This window comes from Stegodyphus dumicola, chromosome 4, assembly GCF_044657685.1.
Source record: "Stegodyphus dumicola isolate Sdum_Otavi_A_Nest chromosome 4, ASM4465768v1".
Taxonomy (NCBI): domain Eukaryota; kingdom Metazoa; phylum Arthropoda; class Arachnida; order Araneae; family Eresidae; genus Stegodyphus; species Stegodyphus dumicola.
The window spans coordinates 156,485,856-156,511,744 of record NC_140771.1 but is presented as its reverse complement, the minus strand read 5'-3'; the positions used below and the strand labels follow the sequence as shown (position 1 = coordinate 156,511,744).

General features: G+C 31.2%; 1 protein-coding gene across 1 annotated transcript in view; it reads right to left on the bottom strand.

The window, feature by feature from the left end:
- Positions 1-21,129: 21,129 nt before the first annotated feature.
- Positions 21,130-25,889, bottom strand: part of LOC118187479 (acetylcholine receptor subunit alpha-like 1) — a 433,281-nt gene continuing 428,521 nt past the window's right edge. Inside the window, exon 6 of the mRNA XM_085815631.1 lies at positions 21,130-24,100. Within this exon, the coding sequence (XP_085671757.1) occupies positions 23,918-24,100 (183 nt within the window). The 3' untranslated portion in view covers positions 21,130-23,917. The remainder of the gene's footprint in view (positions 24,101-25,889) is intronic.

The following is a 25,889-nucleotide window of genomic DNA, read 5'->3' as shown; positions in this document are numbered from 1 at the left end:
TGCAATGCTGAAATTATACGTGTAACAATTTCTTTGAGTAAAGCCATAATTAATCTGTTTATAAGGTGTTTCTCCCGCCTTCTTGGCATGCCTTCGTGGTGTGGTGGTTCGCTCATTGGGTGCGTATTCCAGTGGTCCGTGGTTCGATTCCCAGCGAAGGCGTTGCTAATTTTTATCTTGCTTGCTTCCAAAAATTTCTTAATTTCTCTACAGTGGCGCCTGAACTAAGATTCTCATTCCATACTGTTGAGAAAAATGTTAAAAGCATTTTATTTTATCGAAGAGGGGAAGTTCCCTTTCTTTTCGCTTTATCATAAGAAATTTTGGTAATAAATACATTCTTTTCACTCGTTTCTTGCAAAAAGTAAAAAACAAAAAAAACTTAAAATTTCTCCTAACTCATATGCATTTAATTTGCAGCTCTTTTTCTTTCTTTCTAAAAAAAATCGCACTTCTGAGTTATCTATTGTGTCCCTTACAAATCGTTTTATATGTATTAGTCAAACAAAACAAGATTTTAAATTCAGCTCCAAAGAGTAGGTATTGTAATATGCGCAGAAAATAATATGATAAATCCTCTATTTTGCAGCATTGCTGGTCATTGAACGTAATCCAGTTCTCTAGATTGAAAATTATTCAAAATCAACTTTAGCTGGCGAATTTGATTTCTCAGATCCCTATGCTTTTTCTGTTCAGATGTTTTGTTTCTTTTCTGTTTTAATTATAGAGACATTAGGAATTTTTGGAAGCAGGCAAGAGGAAAAATTAGCTAACGCCTTCCCCGGGAATCGAACCACGGACCTCTGAAATACCGGCTCAGTGTGTTGACTACTACACCACGAAGGCACGCTAGGTAGGTGGGGTAAACACCTTATATAATGAATGGAATGCTTCAACGCTTGAAGAATGATTTGTTTCTACTTGTACCCCTTTTGCTGTTCCATCAATAAACTGTGTTATTTTATTTTTCTCCCTGCCGTTTGATAACGAAGAACTCTTGAACATGGCTTTGATTTCTCATGGGAGCAGTCTTTTGTTGTTAATTTTAGTTAAAAAAAGATCTGTTTAACTTTCGATATTATAATATTATACGTTTTTTAAGTTATTCCATTCCTCTATTTATATTTGGTTGCGTTAGTATATAGCTTTATTACTACCTTTTCTGGACACAATGCAAATGAGATAAAAAAAAAAAAAAAAAAAACAGCCTGCAAATATTCTTAGCAGTCAATGACGAAATACAATGGTGGATATAAATGTAGTCATAATTTACAGTTTCTAAAAAGTGAGGAAAAATTCCAAAAGTTATTATTTTTTCAAAACATGAATTATTATATAATCTTTAGAATATTATAAACATAACTATAAAATTCCAAATTCATTCATACCTTAAAAACAATTTTAATTTCTCATCCGATCAAAATGAAGGGCGAAAGTGAGAGTACAGTGTTACGTTTTTTGCAAATTACGTTATATTGCATCATTCTGTACATACCAATAAGAGTAATATAAGACAGGTAATTTATCTGTCTTAAGCAGAGCTGAAACCTTGGCTAATTCGGCTTAATTCGTTGAAATTTTGAAATGGCTAGTAAGGCTTTGGTAACTACGATTGAAGAAAGACAAATAATCACCCGTTTATATGATTAAAAAATAAATCATTGAAAGAATTTAGGGAAATAGGAGTCTATACACAATAAGAATAGCGATAAAAATTTTAAACCACCTTGAAGTGTGGTAAATGCTCCAAGAAGTGGCCACCCAAAAGATCTGACTCATAGAAAAGAGAAAAAGGTTGTCAGTACTGTTAAAGTGTGTAAACAAATTTCCTTAAGACGAATTTAATAGTTCTCAAGAAAGACTTTAACAAAGTAGTTCATCCAGAAGCTATACGAAGAATTTTTCATCGGCTGGTTACGAATTCACTGTAGGCAGAAGAAAACTATATATCGGCAAAACCAATTAAAATGAAATGCTTGATTTGCATAAATAAACTACGTAATTATACTCTTTGCATCTTTCAGTGACTGCATTCTCTGACGTTTCAGAAATTTTGAAATGCTCAGAAATTTCTATTCCATAGTTGAATGTTACAAGGATAAGTCCCTAATATTTTACTAAAATTTTATTTCAATTTAATAAATGAAATGTGTCGCAAATGTATCCACATTGAACTGAATTAAAACATTGCTTACGAACATGAATGCACATGCTACGTAAATCAAATCAGCACGATTTTCAGTTTTCCCTAAATATACTTTTGTTTGGATGAAGTAGCATGCATTATTAATTTTTAAGTTATTACTCACTTCTTTCCTGCTAAAAGATATATATATATATATATATTTTAATTTTAGGTACATGTGTCATTTTGTTTCTTTTACGGTATCTTATATTTCGTTTCTAAAATATTTTTTCAAAAATCTACGGTTCTGTTGGATTACAATTTACTTTTGCACTTTATTGATTTTATTTTGTTTTATTTTAACCTATATTGGACCTCTGTCCTAAATATAGGGCAGGCCAGTTAAATGGTAAAGAAAGGTAAATAAATAAATATAATTTGGCATAACTCCCTTGAAATAAACGTTGGTGCCATATGCAGGCTAACAAAATGGCCTGTCACAATTAATTTCATTAAAAAATGACTTTAAAAATTAAAAACATATCCTTAAAAATGATTTATTTTTTACTTTATTTAGGATTAAAATCTATATTTTTCCTAAACAGATGTATACATTTCTGCTAGTAAATTTATAGTACTATTTAAAAAAATAAAAATATCCGTGAAAAAACTATTTTTTAAGGTATTTTGTTTACATTTTATGTGTGTCCTGTAAAAAGGACAACGGTCCGATCCTCAACTTTTTTTCGCTCGTTACTCCCCTAGTTCATGGATCACATTCTTTCAAACCAATTTTGAAATATAGCTCTTCTTACAATGTCATTAGTGACATATGGAAAGATTTGAGGATCAATTTTTCTTGAATTTTCTTTTGGTATCTTTTGTATTACATTACAAACGTAAAGTGTCACACAACTCCCTAAATAGGTTTTTCTCAGTAAAAGAATGTTCATCTGTGTGATGTTTCCTTGCCAATAGTAGTAGCAGGTATACTTTTGTATAAAATAGATAAAAATTTTAAATAGAAATTAGCCTGGAAAGTTTCTTTTTGACCTTAGATCCTGATGCTTCGCCTGCGGGTATTTAAAGTTGTGACTTAGAAACTTTTCTGTAGAACTGCACATGCATTTGTTCTTTTGGGAGAAATAATCCACAGTATTTGTTTCTAAAGTTAATCAGTTACTTCACTGTTTATTACTTGAGTGAAATTTTCAATTGTCTTTGAAAGATCAATATATTTACAGGGTGATCAGCGAATAAGCCCCGATTTCAAAATTAAATATCTCTACAACAAAGATCGACAGAATTATGCGGTAAACTGTACGTTTATTAGCAAAACTGTTAAAATGGTGTACAAAAGTTTAGAAAACGAAAATTTAGCTACGAAAATCGTTAACAGATGGCGCTCTAATCGCAATAACCTATCAACAGCCTTTAAAAATGTACTTTGAATTCGAAAAGGATCAGTACGACTATTGGCTAGTGAAAAAAGGCTATCGTAGAAAGTGAAATAATGTATTCCATTGAACAACGTGTTTTTTTGATTCTGGAATTTCACCGATTAGAACACAGTCCTACGGCAACACGTCGCAGTTTTCAAAACCGATTCAATGTTCCAGTTGGACCCGATGCGAAAACCATTCGCATGCTATTCGCGAAATTTGAACGGACTGGCAGCGTGGCTGATGATCGAAAGGGAAATGTTGGGCCTAGGCAAACTGTAGTCCTGAAAATGCAGCCAAAGTTTCTGGGACTGTTCAGCAAAATCCTAGGAAAAGCATCCGACGGATGGCATCAGAGACAGGTTTGAAGTACGCGAGCACGCAAAAAATATTAAAAATAGCCTACGGCTGTTTCCATACAAAATCCAAAGTCATCAGGCCATACCCATGAAAGCTGTGCAACAAAGGATTGACTTTGCGAATCAGATTCTAACTATGGTCGACAACGACAGATTTGATGTGAGCTGCATCTGGTTCACAGAGGAGGCACATTTTCATTTGAATGGAATCGTTAATAAACAAAACTAGAGATTTTGGGGTACGGAAAATCCTCATTTGTGTGAAGAGAAAGCACTGCATTCGCCTAAAGTTACTGCATGGGCTGCGGTATGCGCCAGAGGCATTATCGGACTATTTTTCGTACGAGAAACAATAACTACTGAACGTTACATTACAATTTTGGAACAATTTGTCAGCACTCAACTAGCGTTGGAGAATCGACCAGGTATCGATTGGTTCATGCAAGATGGGGCTCGACCACATCGAACAGATAAAGTTTTTCGCTTTCTTCATGAATACTTTGGAAATAGAGTAATTGCGTTAGATTATCCGCAGTTTACTGACACAGGAATAGCTTGGCCTCCATATTCACCCGATCTGAGTCCTTGTGATTTCTTTCTGTGGGGCGCATTGAAAGACACTGTCTATCGAAACAATCCCGCTACTCTAGATGAGCTTGAATCGTTGTTTGCTGTTGCATGTGATTCCATTTCCGTTGAGACATTGCAAGACGTGATGTCAAATTTCATTGTTCGTTTACGCCACCTCATTGTTTCGAACGGTGAGCATTTTGAAAAAATTGTATTTTGATTGCAAAGGCTGCTTCACTTTATTTATTTAATTTTTTTTACTCCTTTCAGAGAAAGAGGTTTCAACGCAGAACTCCATCTGTTAACGATTTTCTAACTAAATTTTCTAAACTTTTGTACACCATTTTTACAGTTTTGCTAATGAACGTACAGTTTACCGCATAATTTTATCGATCTTTGTTGTAGAGATATTTAATTTTGAAATCAGGGCTTATTCACTGATCACCCTGTAAAATGCAACAAAATATCTGACAGCTCTTCAGGCTCTTCGATATATGAATTTTCTCTCTGATGAAGAAATTGATGAGCCTGAAACGGTTATCGATTTCCTCCTAATTCCCTTTGAACCTAATTCTGTTAGTGATGAAGAACAGATAAAAGATTCTGCCACAAACTATAATATATAAGTACCATGTGGCGAATCTGAGATAGAAGATACCGGGAGAACTCTAGAAATTTTATAAAAAAAAATTGTGAAGAATCTAATTTTGATTTAAAGGCCCCTAAGTTCAAACCATGTGAACCCCAATTCATGCTTTCACCAAGCTGTATTTATTTTCAAAACCATCAAACTATTCTAAATGAGGTGTCATAAAAGACTCTGTTTGAACGTTTTCAAATGATGGCTAAAGACATGATATTATATACAGTTTCGAAGACTAATCTGTATGCAAAACAAACAAATAATCATTCCTTTAATGTCACAGAAAGTAAAAAATCTCGAGATGGTGCCAGTTAAAAACATACAACAGAAAACCTACAACCATTTGAAAATTATGCAATATTATATTTTGTATTGACGGCTTTCCCAATTTTGATTGCTAATTGGCTATTGAGTAAGTAAGCAAAATTTCTGTAAAATTTAGAAGTGTATTGGACCGTTATCCTTTTACTAGGATAGCCTGTAACTTAATAAAATCCAAACAATATCTGAAAATTTTTATTTTATACGTGATCATATTAATGATATCTCTTAAGTGTTACATTTTTCCGGCGGACATTTTTGAGAGTGGTCCATTATGGGTTAAACAAACGCTTTCGTTTAATCTATAGCAATAGTTATAATAATTTAATTTTGTTATTCTAATCAGATAAAATAAGATGCTTAAGTTGTTATGTTATAAAATTTGTTATACGATACTTTTATATTTTCTAAGAAGACTCCTTTCTGTTAATAATGTGAGGTTAAGTTGCTTATATAATGCAGATAAACATTCAAAAGTTAAAGAAAGATTTTCTGAAAGAAAATGGCTCCCATATCGACATTTAAAAAAACGAAAGAGAAGAAAGAATTATATCATGGCAGTTATGAATTTCAGTCACTAGGACCTAAATTCAGCAGAATTACACATACCTGGTAAACTTCACCGACAGTGGATATCTAAAGCTTAGAAACATGTTGTTTTCTTAATGTCAGACGAAAAATAAATAATTTAAATATGACCCACGGTCACTTTCTGATAAGCACACAACTTATTTTAGTAAATTAATCTTGTTTTTAACTTACTTTGTTAGCTAAGAAAATTGTTTGTGATGTAATTATTTATTAGAAAAATTAGTATTTTATGCGAATTAAACTAAAAAAGAATTTATTCTGAGTGTTCCAAATAAAACAGAATTTTAGTCTCTTTTGTGAAAGTTGAAACTGTACCAGAAATTACATAAAACTCCTCTGAAGCCTAAACAAAGATCTTTATATATATAATGATTGAAGACAATTGCTTGGAATAAAATAGTTTGAAAAATCTTCAAAATTAAGTTTAGGATTGTGTTTCATATATTTATGAACACACGCAATAGCTGCTGGATGCCACAGAATAGAGCATAAATTCACGCAATGTGTTCTAGAATTACTACAGTGAGAAACAATGTTTCTCCTCTTTTAGAATTTTTTGCAAAAAAGGTTTCGTCGTAAGGTATTTGATATCTATGTAATGAAATAAAAATTGTTAAATTCCTGAAGAAAACAAGGAAAAAATATAAATAAGAAAACAGGGGAAAATATAAATAAGAAAAAAAGAAAAATTAACCCACAAGTATTCACACTGGAAGTCAAATCATGCTTTCTAAAACATGTTTTCTAATGCTTCAAATCATGCTTTTAAATGTTCCTAAAATATCATATTCTAATTAGCTCTATTAGTTATATAAGCCGGTTAATAAATTTGGTATAAAATATATGTTTACACTTTGCATTATTTTTACTCATATGTAATGATGGTGCAATTAGTTTATATGTAATTGTTAAATTTTATGGAAGTAATCACTGATATTGCGTAAATAGCACAGTAGTTACAATATGTCGTATAACGTTTACCAGGTTTAGAGTCTGAGGAGTTTTTTCCAAAAGAATCGATATTTATCGTGCCAAACATAAGATCTGGTGAACGCATGAGCGTTTTGAGCGCAACTAAAAAAGCCTACAAAACACATAAATAAGTTAAGTTTAGCATTTGTTTTAAGAGTGAATTGTGATTTCAAGTATTATTTATTTTCTACTTTTGGGCATGAAATATTTTCACTTTCATTGCACTTTTCAAAATTCGAGATAATGCGTTTTTGACAGAAAACGTTCCACTATTTTTGGTATCTAATCTTCGATGCTTATTTCTAATTCAAAATAGATTTAAGAGCTATAGTGATATACCTATAACTATATATATTTGCTACCATTTATGTGCATTTATTACTTTCATTTGAAATGGCAGAAAAAAAAATAAATTATCTCTTCAGTCTGTTTCTGTTTCAGAAGACATGCCATGATGTTGAACCCCGCAATAATATAAATTCATCATTAATTTAAAGTTTAACAACAAAGGATGCATTTAATATCAATAACAAATATTGCATCATAAACTTTTATTTCACATTTACAAACATATAAGATACAAAAGAAAGATTAAAAAAATTCGAAACTCCTGCAAAGAATTTTAAGTACATATAAGTCCAATAGGAGCATCACAACTTTTACAGAATTTCTTACACTTCAATTTTTAAGTAAATACTGTACGAAATCCCTTATGTTTACAATTCAACAAAAGTTTCTCACAGAATATACTTTACGTTTTTAGTTTTTGTGGGGTACAACTAGAATTTAAAAACATATTTTCTAAGAATACTCCTTTCTGAGAATTCAAAAGAAAATTTTTATCATAGAATAAACTGAATTTTCGATTTTAACTTTGACTTCTCAAAAAGGAAATTTTGTTTGTATCAAGATAAAAATGTCCGGATGCATCGAAAAATGCATTTTAGAAACAAAATTCCATTTGCTTTATGTTCTATAAAGTTATTCCCAAATGTTTTTGATTTAGGTTGAAAAAAACGTGAGCTCAGAAAGGTATATGGTGTCTTTTGGTTATAAGCCACGGATTAGGAGTCTATACTTTAAAATGTTTGCTACATATGAATTCGCAGAAACCTCTTTCTAGGCAATAAATTCATACTATTATACAGAATAAATTTTAAATTGTTTAATAAGGAAAACATAGAATTTCTAATAACTCAAAAATATATACAATGTCTTACAAATATGATCGGATGAATTTAGGTTCCGAAAATAATGTCAAATAGTTTATACGCATTTAATTAAAACTATAAACCTGATTTTCTTTTAAGTGTGTCCTTACTCAATTTTCCTTTTACCCTACATAGCTTTTCTGAAATTAAATAGTAAGTTTTAATTAATATTGATATATTTTATTTGAATAAGAAAAATATGTCACAAAATTCTTCCGCACTTATTAAACTTTAAAAAATCATCTTAAGTGTATACATAACCTTATTTTACATTACCGGATTTTCCAATAAAAAAAAAGAAAGGCCCTCCAGCGGCCGAGCGGTAACGTCGCTGAACACTGGTAGTTCGGTCCGAGATTCGAATCCCGCGAACGGACTGGCTGCATGGGCGTTTTCGTGGTTTTCCCCATGTGTAACGTGTATACGAGCCAGTTTCCTTTAGAAAGTCCTCCACGAAGGCATCCCTTCCCTTAGGCAGATAGCCCTCGAGGCTTTGCCATAATCAAACACGCACACACGCACTCTAACGTTTTGCAACTTTTTTTTTAATTTTCAGGAAAGCACGTGCAATCAGAAATACTTTGTTTTCAATTCGCAAACAGAATTCTTTTGGAAATAATAGTTAAGTGTAATACTTTGGAGAACTAATGCAAGCGGGGTATGAACAAAATTAGAAAAAATAAAAATATCGTTTCGTGTGTATCATTTTGTATTACAATATAAATTCCCTGGCTGAGATAACGCAACATCATGAAATTTTGATTGCGTAACTAAGTGGCCTGTAGGGAATACGCTGCTGAACGATATAAGTGAATGATCTGAAATGCTATTTTATTATGTCATACAATAGGTAGAGAAAAGGGAAAGAAGCACCAGATAAGTCAACAGACAGACAACATAATTTCGAGATTTTATTCAGTCCGTGCGATCTGAACACTCTGATGTACTGTATTACACGAAAGTAAGGTAGATTAGTGCATGATGTGTTTTCAAGCGCATTTCGCAGCTGTAAAACGTATCTTTCTTACATGAGAAACAGTGTTCTGTGGAGTGCGAAATGTTAAAAGGTACAGAATGGCATTCAGACTTTGCATTTTTCACAGATCTTCTTTGTCATATGAGCAAATTGAATGTCAAGATGCAAGGGAAATATGATTTTATCGACGATATCTGGTCCCATCTCAAAGCTTTTAAACTTAATCTGTTAGCTAGGCAGTTAGCTAAAAACGACTTGCCTCATTTCCCGAGGTTAAATTCAATACTCTCAGGAAATGAAAAGTAGCTTAAGAATTATGAAGAGGGTTTGAAAAATCTGCATTTTGCGTTCGAACGCAGATTTCAAGATTTTAATGTCATTCAAACAGAACTGGATATTTTTACCATGCCTTTCACTGTAAATAACGAAGCAGTGAGGTCTTTGCAGCTTGAATTAATTGAGTTGCAATCTAGCAGTCACCTCAAGCAGTTGTTTCTAAATATGCGAAAGTTTGAGTTTTACAAATCATTATCGAAAGTAAGTTTCCCGAATTTAATATCTCACGCCCAGACAATCAGTGGTTAGCTTCATCCACTGATTGTCTGATATGTGAACAAGTGTTTTCAGCTATGAACCTTAGATAGAATTATTTCAGAAGTAGACTGACAGAGAGCCTTTAGCCTTGTTCCTTAAAATCAACACATCTCACTTCGAACCTAAATATAAGGAACTTCTAAAAATGAAATCGCAATTTCATTCATCTCATTAACGTATTTCAATTGTAATACTTATATATAGTTTTTAAAATTTTAGAAAAATTTATCTTGGCCTGCCAAACCTTTTTTTTTTTTTCAATTTTTGGCCCGCGACCGAAAACGTTTGCCCATCCCTGGTTTAGTTCATGTGAACCACATCTGCACGACACTACATTCAAAAACCCATCTTTTCTTGTAATTTTGCACACCATTATAATATTTAATCTGATTTTATACATGGATAATGCTTCCTAAATGTCATTTCATCACTATCATTGACTTTAAGCAAATTACAATGTAGAGACATTAGGTTAATTGGAAAAGCCTCAGAGATGAAAAATTAGCAAACGCCTTCGCCGGAAATCGAACCACGGACCTCTGGAATACCGGCGCAGCGTGCAGAACCACTACACCACGAAGGCACGCTATAAAAGCGGGATAAATACCTTATAACAAAAGCAAAGATCACCAAATTTTATTTGACCGCTCTGTAGTATAAAGTGATGCAAAGTGCATCAAGAAATTTAGAATAATCTATGAATGAAAAGAAAAAATGTTCAAAATGTTTTATTTTTTTTTTCTTCTAGGAAAATCTGCATTTTGAGCCATTTTTAGCTTTCTTAAAATAGTGATAAACATATTTCTTTTCAACACATAGCAGAAAAGTATATGCTTTGATTGAGCATACAATACTCTTATGTACATTACCAAAGAAAACAGTACACTACATTAAAGATTGTCGTAATTAATGGGAGATCCACTGGAAGCATTGGATGATTACTGAATGGTGATTTATGACATACATTTTAATTATACATGCTATAGCAAAACATAGCAAAACATGAACTTTAACACAAAAATATCTTCATCCGTACAGAAAATTTAATATACACAGGGTTTCTCAAAATGTATTGAAACATTCAGTCAAAATATCATACAAATAGAAGTCTTTCAGAACATAGCTAATTCATACTTTTTGTTGCAGTTAATCCAGACTCCGAAGCACAATATTAGTAGCTTAGTGTGAAGTATGATTTGAATAACATGGTATAAACTTCTGCTTAGTTATGAAGAATACAGAAGATTTCGGAGAGGTTTCTGATTGCAAACACAGTTGTCTATTCGCCGTTTGAAACAAAACACTTATCAATTTCTTAGCCTGTCTTTTCGTGGAGACACTTTCAGTCATCTTAAAACAAAAATACCAAACAGTAAAGAAAATATTAAGAATTCATGAAAATTGATTGTGTGCAGAAAGGAATACTTAAATAAACATAGGAGAAATTCCTTGTTTAAAGATGCGTTGATTAATAAATAAGATAGTTGTTAAATATCATTTCTAAAGCAAAGATTACTACTTATGATAAAACTATAAATTTGTGATTATTCAAATATCTCAGTTTAACCTGTAATTTGAATAGTTCTAACAGACTGAATACTTCAATTCATTATGAAACACCGTACAATTAATCAAAGTATCTACAGAAGCATTTCACAAGTTGAATAGATATAACGTTACATAAAATATGATTGTGCAATTATGAATTTATATTACGTAAACTTATTAATTTTTAGTTCACAGTGAAACATATTTTGCAGACTATGAAAATTAATTTTGATAAATTATAATATCTTTAAGAAAAATATAGAAAAACTTGTCTAAACATTCTGTATTAATATATCAGCACAATAATTTCAGTAAAATGTTTTACTAATAAAGCAACAATAGTAAAACTGTAAACAAGTTTTATTGCCTAATTTACGGTGAATTTATTATGATTCGAGATTTTTTATATTAAAACTAATTACGTCTGAGATAAAATTTACTAATATTGATATAAGGGCACATTTAAAACTTGTTATAGGTTTTCACAAGTAAAGAAATTAGCAACTGAGATAATACTTTCTTTAGTTTTTAAATCATAACCATTCAGTTATAAAATAATTATGTTAATTACCTGTTATTTAAATGTTTTTCGGCGACTTTTTTTAATAAGTTGTTTCTAAATTTATTAAGAAAATCGTAACTCAAAGGGTATGTTATTCAATTACATTAAAAACGTTATATGAGTATGCATTTTAAAATTTTTGCAAAATTTTACATTTTTATGCATGATGTCCTAAAGCACGCATATTATTATTCAAAACAAGTCACAAATAGTATTACTCTAAAATAAATGATAATACAATAAAATCCTGATATAATTATAATGCTGACAACAAAATTACAGCATAAAAATATTACCTACATGCTGATTTTTCCAACTTCTGCAATCAAATATTGTAATTAATTCACTTCTATTCAGATTAATGTTACCTTTATTAATAGATATGTTTGAAAAAAAGAAAGAAATTAAAATCTACAGTAAAATTCATTTAATGATTACAAGAAAATAAATATCTTATCCTCGTGGTTCTCCGTTCCCTTTGCAAATTTGAATTCAGTTTCCATACCCCAGTAAGAGATTATAATTAAATATAGGATTTTAGTGTAATCAGATGAAATTAATGCTATGTGTAATATATCATGCCAAAATAATTCAATTTATTCGATTAATGTTATATTACTGTCGCTAATATATATATATATATATATATATATATAATATTTCTGATTGATTTAAACTTTTATGTATTTTTTTAATTATATAAAATTGTTTATTTTTGTGCGCAATTTTATATAAATTTCTTGTGTAATTTTATTTATGTGCTTATTATTTTTTGTTTCTTCGCAGTTAGTCTATTTTATACTTATTTTTTATTTCGGAATTTTATTTGGTTATTATGTTTCAGTGGGATAAATACTGGATAAGTAACTGTTGAAATTTTATAAATAATTAGAATGTAGTCAAATAGAGATTGCTAAAATCTACAAGGCCTTAGCAATATATTTTACCATTAAGTATAGAGATTTCGCTGCAGATTTGAAATGCTTTAAGAACTAGTCTTCTTGACAGTAAAAATGCTATGAAAGAATTATTCTAATTATATGCTTTCCTTCGCCAAACCTATAAAACAACCGACCAATCGTGTGGCAGTTCTCCAAAATCTCTCGAGTTAGAGATCTGATCTGGGAAATTTATTCTTGTGGGCTAGCTTTTCTAGCTAATCGGTGAAGAGAATGAAATTCCTTCGTTGTGCTAGTGAACATTTTACAAATTTAAATAAAGCATTTTTAGCACCCACTTAAAACAGATAGCTTTTAGTACCCACAAAATACAGTATCTATTGAGAAATATTTATACAGTGCATCAACAAATCAGGTAAAGTTTCAATCAAACTTATTATTTTAATCTTAGTCTTCTTTCCTAAAATTTAGTAATAAAATATTTCTATGCATACTGTATTTAAAATGTTTTTCCGTGATTACTCAACAGATGAAAAGAAATAATTTCCATAAAACATGCAAAATTAATAACAGTAATCATTAAATTACTAAAAAGTATTTATCTCATTTATTAAATTTCTTACTCTGTTATATCCGAGAAATACGCATGATTATCGAAATCCTATTTTACACTTATTTTAAAATTAATAACATTTTTGCAACGTAAAACGAACTTTGCAGAATCGACCTCTAATTTCAAACATTATGAACAAATTATTATGAAAATATTTATTGAAATACTCTTGATAAAAAATAAAACAAAACAAAACAAAAAAAAAAAAAAAAAAAAAAAAAAAAAGCTGCCTATTATCTAAAGCAGGGGTTTCCAACATGCTTTAGATAATAGGCACCTGCGGGCACCACGGCGTCCGCCGATCGTTTAACGTGTGTCCGCCGCTGTGCGATCACAATAAACTAGTTTTCCATAAAATTCTATGTGAAGGTTTTATCATTGTTAATGAAATAGAAATGAAATAGAAAATAGAAATACGACCCATCTCTTTTTTTATGTGCATGTATTATCGAACTATAAATTAACCTTGGAAAGTAAATGGCGCCCCGCCGTCCAAGAAATACTCTAAAATTTGTCTTAGGAATAAAAAGTTTGGGGACACCTGATTTAAATATAACTTCAGTTCTTTAGTACAACTATAAAGTTGCTTTCGTCAAAAAAGAATAATTCTTTTCTAAACAAGAAATAATGAAAAATATTTTAAAAATTGATGTTTTGTTGTTTCACTTGCTGCCCTCAGATGAATGAATACTTTGATTACTAAATGATAAATGCATTAGATATACATTGGCAATAAAAGTGAGTGTCTTATACATGGTGTGGTGGTGGTGTGGTGGTGTATTTAATTATGGCAAAGCACACTAGGGCTATCTGCCTAAGGGGAGGGATGCCTTTCGTGGAGGACTTTCTAAGGGAAACTGGCTCGTATACACGTTACACATGTCTTATACATGGAAACGTTCTGCTTAAAGAATAAAAACATTTATATGCATTTAAAATATAACGCGTAAAATTAAATTACATTTTGTTTATCAGCTTGAAATTTAAATACAATATAACATTTTAATTTAATTTTGAGATCAGTTCATTTCATCGTCTATTAATATACACTGCTGGCCATTAAAATTGCAGCACCAGGAAGGAATGATCTGACAAACGTCAAAAATCACATGAAAGGAAGTAGAGATTGGGATATGAAAATGATTAGAATTTCAGCGTATTTAGGCGACACAGGAAGGGAGAAACGACATCTGAAGATCTGCATAAAAGAAAAGTCGTATAGTGGATTTCTCATACAAAAAGCACGCTTGGTCGAAGTTTGCTCAGAATATCATGTTATGCCTCGAGTAATAATAAGAAATGTTTACCAGCAAGTGTCAGAATTCGATAGCGGCAGGATCGTTGCCTATCGAGAGTGTGGATTATCGTTCCGTGATATCTTCCGTTGCTCTTTGTCGACATCCAACCACTTCAGGCGAATAGGGAATCAATGGGTTGCTGAGGGTCATAATGAACTGCATGCAGAATCTCAACGGCCTCCCATGACACGCCAGAGAGGACAGACATATTGTAAGGTTAGCTCTGCAAAACCGTACCACCATATCACGGACCATTAGTCAGGAAATGGGAATTCTTGCAATACGCCCAGTATCAGCTCGTACGGTGGGTCGATGTTTGCAGCAGCATGGACTGTCAGCACGGAGACTATTACTTCCACTTCTCTTGACAATGCAGCATGGAGTGAGACGGCGACTCTGGTGCGCCAAACGACAAAGTTGGATTCAGGAGCGGCACAATGTCGTCTTTTCAGACGAGTCCCAGTTCTGCGTGCAGTATTCTGATGACCGTATACGTGTCTGGGGGCTCCGAGAAAAGTGCATGTCGCCTGCTTGCATTCGATATCGGCATAGGGAGCTGCACCGGGTGTGATGGTTTGAGCAGTGATTGGGTACACGAAACGTACATCTCTAGTTCGGATCGATAATTTGAACGGTCCAACAGATGTACCCTATCTTCGAGGCCTGCCAAACGCCATCTTCCAACAAGATAATTCAAGACCCCATGTTGTATGTCGTGTTCTGACCTTCCTCGATATACAGCGTATTCAATTGCGCTGGCCTGCACAATCTTCAGATATGTCACCCATTGAAAACCCAAACTCAGTCACTAAGAGATAGCCCCAACCCCCCCCCCCCGCCAGCTAATGCAGTTGACGAAGTGGGGCATAGACGTGAACCAGCATGGAATAAGTTCCTCGGTTCTGTCATCCAAACAACGTTCGACTTCATGCCTAACCGGGTAAGGGCCGTTTTAGCTGCCAGAGGTGACAGCTGTTTCTGCTCACTTCCCCCCCCCCTCTACACTTTGAAAAGAATAAAAGTTATAAATTGATATTGTAAACTTTTATATAGGAAATAAGCCTTACTGTATTGCCACTTGTCCATCTTTAAAGGGTTTTTTTTTTTTTTTACCTTTGTTTTCAAATGAAGACATTTTAAGGAATATTGATATTTGTATGAAAACAATGAAACAATTTCTTAGAAGTCATTATTCAAACAGTATATATTCTACCAGTAACATATTTGGCATTAAGAAATATTGGAAAAGTGCTAAATTTCATTCTGATTTACTCTGTCGCACAGATAAACAATGTATTTTGATACTTGCATGGTTTATAAGCTATCTTAATGTCTATGTAATCCAATAAATTGAGGTATTTTGACTCCTTTTTATCTTTTCCGCTATTGCATTTATATTCAGACATCCAGCTATTCTTTTCCGCATTCAGTTAATAGATTTGGGTTAATTAAAAAACCTACACCATCATACAAACTTACCGCAAACATCATACAAACAAACGTTAAACTTATTTTTAAATAGTGTAACGTGTATACGAGCCAGTTTCCCTTAGAAAGTCCTCCACGAAGGCATCCCTCCTCTTAGGCAGATAGCCCTCGAGGCATTGCCATAATCACATACACACACACACACTATTTTTAAATATTTTAAATTTAGAACGTGACATGTGTAAAGCCACTCACTTTTTTCTTGTAACTGTAACTCTTAATCTAATAAATACTCAAGTCTTAGTACGTTTATGACTGTTATATAACATGAATATCTATCAGCATTGAATAATTGATATGAAAACACATACAGAATAATATATTATTGATAAAAATATAACTACCTTTTATGTCGGAAGATTTTAAGCTAGGTAAGTATAAAATATGTTTTTAGTGTGTTAATACACAGCTACACTCACAAAAGTAATTGTGTAAAGCTGAATACATATACTACTGTGAAACTGCTTGCTACTAAATTCCCAAGATGGAATATTCTTATATACATGAATGCTAATTTACTATCATTTACAATGCAAGGTTCTTCTAGTTTCGAATAAGCATTTAGATATAAGCACAACAACGTTAAGCATAATGATGCAGTCAGATTATTTTATTTGATTTAAATATCGTTGGACAGCAATTAAACCTTAACACGATGACTCACAATAAAAATAGAAGAAATATATATTACAGAAATTTATGAAACCAAATCCATTCAAATCCAACCAAAATCACCAAATTTATTTCCAAAAATATTACAAATAAATATATGGTAAGCTTATTAATTTAAAGCTGCACTTTCTATTTGCATACATGCGTTTACCGTTTCGAAATTGATATGTACTTCAAATACTTCTATTCAATGTAAGCTTAGTAGTAATATACAATCAATATTTTCCGTAATTAGCCATTTAAAGTCATCTCCTGAAAAATGAAACAAATTCTAATAGATTTTGCTTATTTTTCGGAGGCAGTGTGATATTACTAATTCAGACTTTTAATACCCTTTCTTCAAATGTTCAGTCATTATACAAAGATGTTGTAACAGAATTAAATAAATAAAGCAGGCTTATATAATATATTATTTAGAATCTGATAACTAATTATTTTGCATCTGTATGATTTTATGATTGTAGTTGTAAGGTGTTGCAAATCAGTTGCAATAAAATTGCAGATGCTGTCACAGGAGTTTCATCTATTTGACAATTATATTTTAAAATAATAGTAATAAATAAATTATAAAATAATAGCAGTTAATAATATCGCCTGCTAATAGCTAGATTCATATTAATGAAATTAAAGTTCTCTGTTTTCTATAAAATACATTTGTTTAAAAATGCTTAGACTGCCTTAATTTTTCTTCAAAATGTTCAGGAGAAATGCCTTTAGAATAATTCTGTTTGAAATATAAAAATTTATATTTGAATTAACAATCATCGGAACACACGAACTTTCTTAAGTTTTTCCAAATTCTTGAAAATATTGCTTGCATCTTTTGGTATCGCTTATAAACTTGCGGTTCATTCGTTTTGAATTGCCTGAATTTTTTAAAACATTGGTCCTCGTACAACCACCTTAAAAGAGGCGGAGTCACACTAATGTATAATGCTTTTAATTTGATTTGAATTTTGAATTGCTATAAGTAATTTCCTAATATAAATAAAATACCCTAAATATACAAGAGCTATATTTATATATATACATATCAATTGAGCACATGAAAGTATGTGGCTCATCTTTCAAACAATTTAACTTTGCGCAGCTAATTTAAGATAGGTAATAAGAAAAAGAACTAAAACTAAACTAAATTTCAGTGGCGTAACAGCCCTAGTGGGCCAAGGGTAGCAGTGCCCGAAATCTGCTTTCTTGATCGTGGGCCCCGGGTTGAGTGGGCATATGCCCTGAACAAGTGGTCAGCTTGTCGCAGGACCCCCAGTGTTAAGAAAAAGAGCAAATCATAACTCATTATGAGTCCCACGTCAATATAAAAGTTTAGACACAATTCCAAAAATTAACGCTATATATGAGTTTACATCTGCTCTGATTTTTAAGAATAATATTTACCTAAGAAAACGTATTTTCTTTATTCATAATGCGATGTATTTAAAAATATACATTTAATAAAAAAGCTCAAATTCTACAGCAATATTTAGGACCATGATATTTAAACTTTGATGAAATTCTTTGACACGAGGAAAATTCATTACATAGAAATACACTGATACAACATTTATACAAAATTATAGCACTTCGACTAACGAAATTATATTAAAACATATCTTAGACTAGAAGGAAATGAGTGTAAAGGATGCTGTTTTTTGATTAATATTAATGATATTTAAATGCAACAATGTGCATTTACATAAATCTGTTTTATCACATTAATCCATATCTTACCGTTTATCATATCTCCAGTCCTTAACCTGTAATCAACACATCTTCCAAAAATTCTTACATTTAATACTTTGCCGATTTATCTAATATTCAAGTAAGCGAGATAAATATATCTGAAAGCTGGCAACATTTAAGTGTATTACTCGTATTTTCTTACACTTCTGCATAATTGCCAATAAAACAATTATATAAGTATACCATTTACAAACTTTAACAATAAAACAAATTTAACAGTAAAGAGCATTACAAACAGTAAAATAAGCGGCTTCTGCATGTCAAGCTGATTTTTTTGAAATACAGCAATATTAGGACTTCTGCATGTTTAAGTTTCTAAGCTTTATGACATTGTCTTTTTTGACATGCATCGCGTAATTTTCGTCCTATTTCCAAGATATAAAATTATTAAAAAAAGGGATATTTAAATGATTTCAGTAGCATGTACAACGTTCCAAGAGTTACATAGATATAGGAACAATTAGTGAGTTAATGAGGACTTTTTAAGCTCTTTATATATGTTATTCGGATATAGAAGTTAAAGGACACAAATACAAAATTCTGAGAACGATAACGTTGATTTGACTAAAACTGAAGCCCTAAAAAGCAATATTTCGATGCATTTATTTTAACGATAATGTGTAACAGTTTTATGTCAAAGAAAATTGCAAAAGAAGGGTGGGAGTGGAACAGATAAATGAAAATCCCCGCTTACATGAAGAAAACCTTTTTTTTATAGTGTTAAGGATCCTTCTTACATAACTACGAGAATACATAAAACATTTCTTTCTCGTACATAAAACATTTTCTTTCATATATTTCAGTATGATAAAATTAGCAGTGTAACTACGATAACGATGTAATGCTGAAGACTTAGCAATGTCCAAAAGCCCAAAAGAATTCTCAAGAATTAAATTCTCTGAACATTATGTACGCATTGTAATATGATATTTTGGAAAATTTTTAAATTGCTATTTAATTTAAGTCTCATACTGTTACAATAAAATTAGAATATATATTACTCCGTAAATTTTAAATTGAAGAAAAGATTCCTGAAACGTTTGGCAAAGTATTTGTATGGCGATAATTATAAAAGCGATCAGCAATAAAATGTGCTAATTTACTTCAGTATTGTAAAACATTGTATCATCAGTAATGTCCGATTGTCGCCAACAATCACAAAACCAACTTCTTAACCTTAATTAACTAATTATCTATTCATGTATTTTTATTTCTTTCTAATCCGGCGTTCAGTTCTAGCATGATTTTTTTTACCTCCTGCATTTTTCATTTCCTCAAAAGTTTTCCCGAAGCCCGCATGCAGAGACCATTCTTACCTCTACAGAGACTTTTGTTTTCGTATTGACGAAACTCCCTTGACGCCAAATCAGTAGAGAAACTTCTATCATTTTCGAGCACACTATTATTTATTTTTATTATAAACCACAACTATTTAGATGTTGTGCAATATCTACTGTCTTTCTGTTAAACATATTGAAATCGCATAATCGCACTCAGACAGAACACATACATTCGTTATTTACATGCTTGAAATGAGTACAATTTCCTTCTGTCTCCAATCTCGTGTCATTTTACTAATCTGCATGTATAGTAAATTTACAAAAATTGGCATTTTAACTACACATATCAGATGGTAATACTGATTCAAGTATTAAACTGGACCATAAGTACAAAGCTATAAAGAAACACTTAGATCTTCAGTTAATTCAGAGTCTTGCTACATTAAAACACCCAAAACCGCATTGCATTTCATGCAAAACAAGAATGGCATACATAGAAAGCTCTAAATGACTTTGATAAACCATCTGAATTATAACATTATTTTGTTATAAAGTCCATTCGCAGCAAAAATAACATTATGGTTTAAAAAAATAGATTAGCTTCGCAGAACAAGCATATAGTATGCAGTTAAAATATGTACGACGAGAACATAATTTTTAGAATTCCATTCAAGAGAAAAAGAATTAAGTTAAATAATTCTTAAATTTTACTACTTCAGCATAGAAGCAGGGTCATGGCATCTTCATAAGCTTACATTTTTCTTTCAAAGGGAAGTGCAAAGCTCTGCTACAAGAAAACACTACTTTTAGTTTTAATAATCGGTTATAAATTCTAAGCTAAATGACTTTAAATATATTTAAAATGGCAAACTATGATTATGCATTAAAATAATGAGAAACTGTCGAACTAAAAACAACTGCATATTTTATAATTTCATTTGAAGTAGACACTTATAAGAAAACTTATCTGATATATGTAAATTTCAATAGTTTATGACAGACAAGAACAGAAAAACTTAACTGTTGATCAGTTTGCATTATATGCTATAAAAAGCAGTTGTACAATCAATTAAAACTAATGCATGATAAGCAGAGAATAAATAATGTTATTTTATTCTTCTAGTTTAAGCTCAAGGTATTAATAATTGTTGAAATATTTCTACAGCATTAAGATATTAGAATTTGTTTAAAATTTATTCTTTAATAATGACGTTTAAAATTACCGAATGAAAATTTATATGTGGTTGACTCAAACTCAAAAAAATAAGATAAAAGAATAAATTAATATTTAAATGTAAGGAATAAAAACCTTGACATATACTGTTTAGGTTAACCATATGTTGTACTCACAAGCAAGACAATTAATTAATTAATACTTATTAATATTATGTATGATTGAAATAATAATATAAAAACCTGAAATGATATCACATATACCTACCTATACAAAAAGGCCTACGATAAGTGCATATAAGATATATATGTTTAGCTTTAAGATTCACAAATACTGTGACATATTTGATTTATGAAATCTATTTCTTTACTGTACATTTGTACTCTAAGCTATTGCTGTTATATTTATAAAAGAATTATATCTGCTTAACTTTTTTTTTTTATTTTAACCATATATGAGTTAAGATCATACAATGCAATAGTAGAACGAAACATCTGCTATTCATAACGATATAATAGCAAAAGTTAGATAAATTGCTCAGGGTTTGGTCCTTTAGGTATTTGTATATTTGCACTAAATTACGAGTATATACTATAAACACAGGGTGTCCTAGAAATGAGTTCTAATAATGCTTATAATTTAAAATGTCTTAGACAAATTACAAGACTTACTATCAATCATTTTGGACCATTGTATCGCCTACAACATTAATCCATTCCTTGTGTCCAGAAAGCAATTTTAGTTCAAATTAAGAACTGTAATAAAGATTTTTAAAGTCAGATTAAAAACTAAGAGCAAAGAAAAGTTTTCAGTATTTTAATTCAATTAAAAAATTTCCACAACTGATATATGCTTTATAATTATGCTCACTGAAAATAAGAAAGTAATAAAAGTTGATCTGAAAATGAGTTATACCTATGCAGTCAAACGCTGTTAGACAATTGCGCAGTAGGAAAACAAATGATTATAAGCAGAGTTTATGAGCTTAGGGTATATTATAGTGCAACAGGTGCAGAAAAGTAAAAAGAAGTGCCAATTGAGCTTTTACACATTTAAAATGTAAGACAATAAAGTACTAATAGTCATTAAGGGCATAATCAAAGCATACAGTGTAAATCAAGTCTTTTGTAACATTGATTTTCTAATTACTCCACGATATCGACATCGTATGTTTATTTACAAGAACATGGTTCGGGATTGGTCCTTAGCTGAACCCGTCTGATGAGCATTAACATTTGTCTCTTAAAGTAATCTAACATTTATTGTTCGTACTTTGTTACAACAGCGATAATAAAAGTCATCAAAGGAGTGCTTTACATCTATGTCTCAAAGAAATAAAACTCTTTTGTTTCGTGTACCTGGATATTTCTTGGCTTTTGGCCAACTGAATATTCTGAAATTCTCGATTAAATCATCTTTAAATAGGCAATAAAGAGGTTTGTAAACCGATCCGTTTTACATTTTATATACAAAGTATTTTTACATATATTATGTAGACACTGTATACGAAATAACTTCCGTATACCTTTCCGTTGACAAATTTAATCTTTTACGAAAAAGAGAAAAAATTCACTGTTAAGAAATATTTGAATTCACCAACGAATATATGATTTTACGCATTTTATAAATCATATTTTCAAGAATAGTAAAACAGCAATCCTTCTAACATACAAACAATAACAAACAACATTTTACAAACAATAATAATAATTATCATAATAGAAATTGACATAATTTTGGTTCTAGCTGGATACATGCAATTGCTTAATAACACGATTTTTCAATAAAGCAAATACAAGAAATGTATAAAGCACAAAAACATTTTTAAAGCAATAAGAAACAAATCTGCGCTGTATTATGCATAAAAGAATAGTGAATTTTACGCAACAGATTTAAGATAGAGGAATGTTTGAGAAAAGAATATGCGGTCAGTTAGAACGTAATTTATGTATAATTAAAAAAATATTGTCAAATTCATACTTGAATTCTTTTGAAATACGCAAAATAAAAATAAGATGTTTGTTTGATTTTTTCATTATAAAATATGTCTTTTTTAAACATAAGAATTAGGCATATACTACTATATTTATAATGAAATTACGGTAATTTCTGATTATCAGCATCTCCACCGAAAACTTCGAAAACGTATTTAAGGCAAAACATTTAGCTGTGTGCATAGGGACAATAACAGCGAAACGTATTAAAGGAGAATTTCTCGAAAAATGTAAGAGTTTTGTTACGGATGGTTTTGGTTTGTTTAATTTTTATTGACTGATTGCTATTTCATTGATTCTTAGTGCACCGCCATTTTGAAAAGTGGCTCTTGTTTTATGGCTCATTAGCTAGGCGAAGAGTTTTGAATATCGCTAAGAGATACCTTGTTGTGGAAAAAAATCCAATTTTTTCTGGAAAAAAACCAACGAGTTCGCTTTTTGAAGACGCCAGTGATTTGGCTACTTTTCAATGGGAATAGGGATATTCAAGAAGAACCAAAGTTACTCTTCCTATTATCAATAACGATTTGCTTATCACTGAGCAATAGTTGGATTAGAATATAAGTTCCGTAATTCAATGTACCTATAAATGTGTACTATTTTCTAATTTACTTACCGTTATTACTTATTGCTGATAATGAAATTCTCTGTTCGGAAATATACGATAGAGTAACGTTTACGCATCAAATTAATTCAGGTGTCACCGTGGTATTAATATATATATGTGTGTGTGTGCACGATCGATAGATTTATGCATTGCATTTTCATTTCTGGACACCCTATAAATTTCAAAATGATATTTTGCTGGAAGAATGATTAATCTGTAAGGACAATTATTGCTCTTTCTTTCAATTCTGATGCCTCAGTCTTGGTGTCACTCTTGAAAACAGCACATCGATTGGCTGCTTGTCATCGTACAGTGCTGGTGCTCTCAGGATGATGCAGGCTGTGCCAATTATGCAAGCCAAAGAGAAAATGTACAAGAACAACCTGTCTAAGACCATGGCAACAAACTGCCAGTCACTCTCGATCTGCAATCAGAAGTATGAAAAAATAATGATTAAATAAAACTTATAAAAATGATTAAACAGATCATTTAACAAATAGCAAAAATAGCTAATTAAGAAATAAAAAAATGCATTTTTATCGATCTTAAAAATGTCCATATTTTAGAGTCAGTATTTCAAGAATTTTCGCACTATGAGTAATATGAGCCATATATTACATTGCACTCCCATTTATTATAAGTTTTTATTTAGTTCACTTATAGTGTTTCACTGTTGGTATAATTTTATCATCGATTTCTAACCTACTTCCTGACAATCTATCGAGTTCAAATTTTGTACACACATTATTTGTCGAAGAGAAAGCAATCGGTCAAAGCATCTTTTCCAAAATTCATTTAGATTTTTTTATTTAATGTTTAAACGATTTTTTATTAAATCGTCATTTAACAAACGTACTGAGCATATAAGAATTTTACTGACTGCACCCTCGAATAGAGTGAAAAAATTATTCTATATAATTTGTATGAAAATTGTAATTTCAGTTCTGAATTTTTGAAAATTTTTCGATTGATTAGACTGAACTTGACAATTGATGTTCGTGATTAAGAAATTTGAATATCTAAAAATATAGCAGATATAAATTTTTGAATTTTTTGCAGATTATAAAGCAAACGTTTAGGCCTATGTTAAAACAAGAATGATAAAAGTAGTGTTAATGGAGTTATTTTCTATATTTTTGGTTTGAAGCAGACGGGAATAAAAATGTTTTGAGTTTCCATCTTGGCGTACTTAATGACGATGTTTGTTTTGTGTTTAAACTTCAAGTAAAACGTTGATTGCAACATTGCTATTACATCGGATTATCGGAACTAAATATACAAAGCGATTTCTTCATTCTGTGAAAGAGGTTCAGTGAGCTTTCTTTATTTCATAATTTTCTTACAATTTATTGCTTGTGCATTAGTAATAACTAAATATTTCATCATTGGTAGCATGTAATTGAAAGAAAAATACTGAAAAATAAAAGACAAAAATGGATACGGTGATTTATGAAGTAAAATTCGGAAAAGTAATTTATAGCATAGATTAAAGGAAATCATAAATTAAATAATTTTATTTACAGAATTCATCTACTACTTTATAACGTCTGTATAACGAAACCTATTATAACGAATATATAATGAAATCTGTTAATTTAATTGCATTATCAAATGTATATGCCATCTCTTTTAAATTGTATTTTATATATTACATATTCATCTTGGAAAGTCTCCACCTGCTAAAAATGCCCCGTAGAAACCCATAATTCTTTTTTTACAGGGAATTGGCCTACGGGTACATATACAGCTCTGCGGGTACCCGTAGGCCAAATCCCCGTAAAAACCCACAGACAGAAACCCGTACAACTGTACGGGTACCCGTAGGCCAAATCCCCGTAAAAACCCATAGAAAGAAACCCGTACGGTTGTACGGGTACCCGTAGGCCAAATCCCTGTAAAAACCCATAAAAGGAAACTCGTACGGTTGTACGGGTACCCGTAGGCTAAATACCCGTAAAAATCCATAAAAAGAAACCCGTATGGTTGTACGGGTACCCGTAGGCCAAACACCCGTAAAAACCCATAAAAAGAAACCCGTGCGGTTGTACGGGTACCCATAGACCAAATACCCGTAAAAACCCATAGAAAGAAACCTGCACGGCTTAACGGGTACCTGTAGGCCAAATACTTGTAAACAGAAACCCGTACGACTGTAGGGATACGAGTAGGCCAAATCTCTGTAGAAACCTGTAGAACTGTAGGCACTATAAACA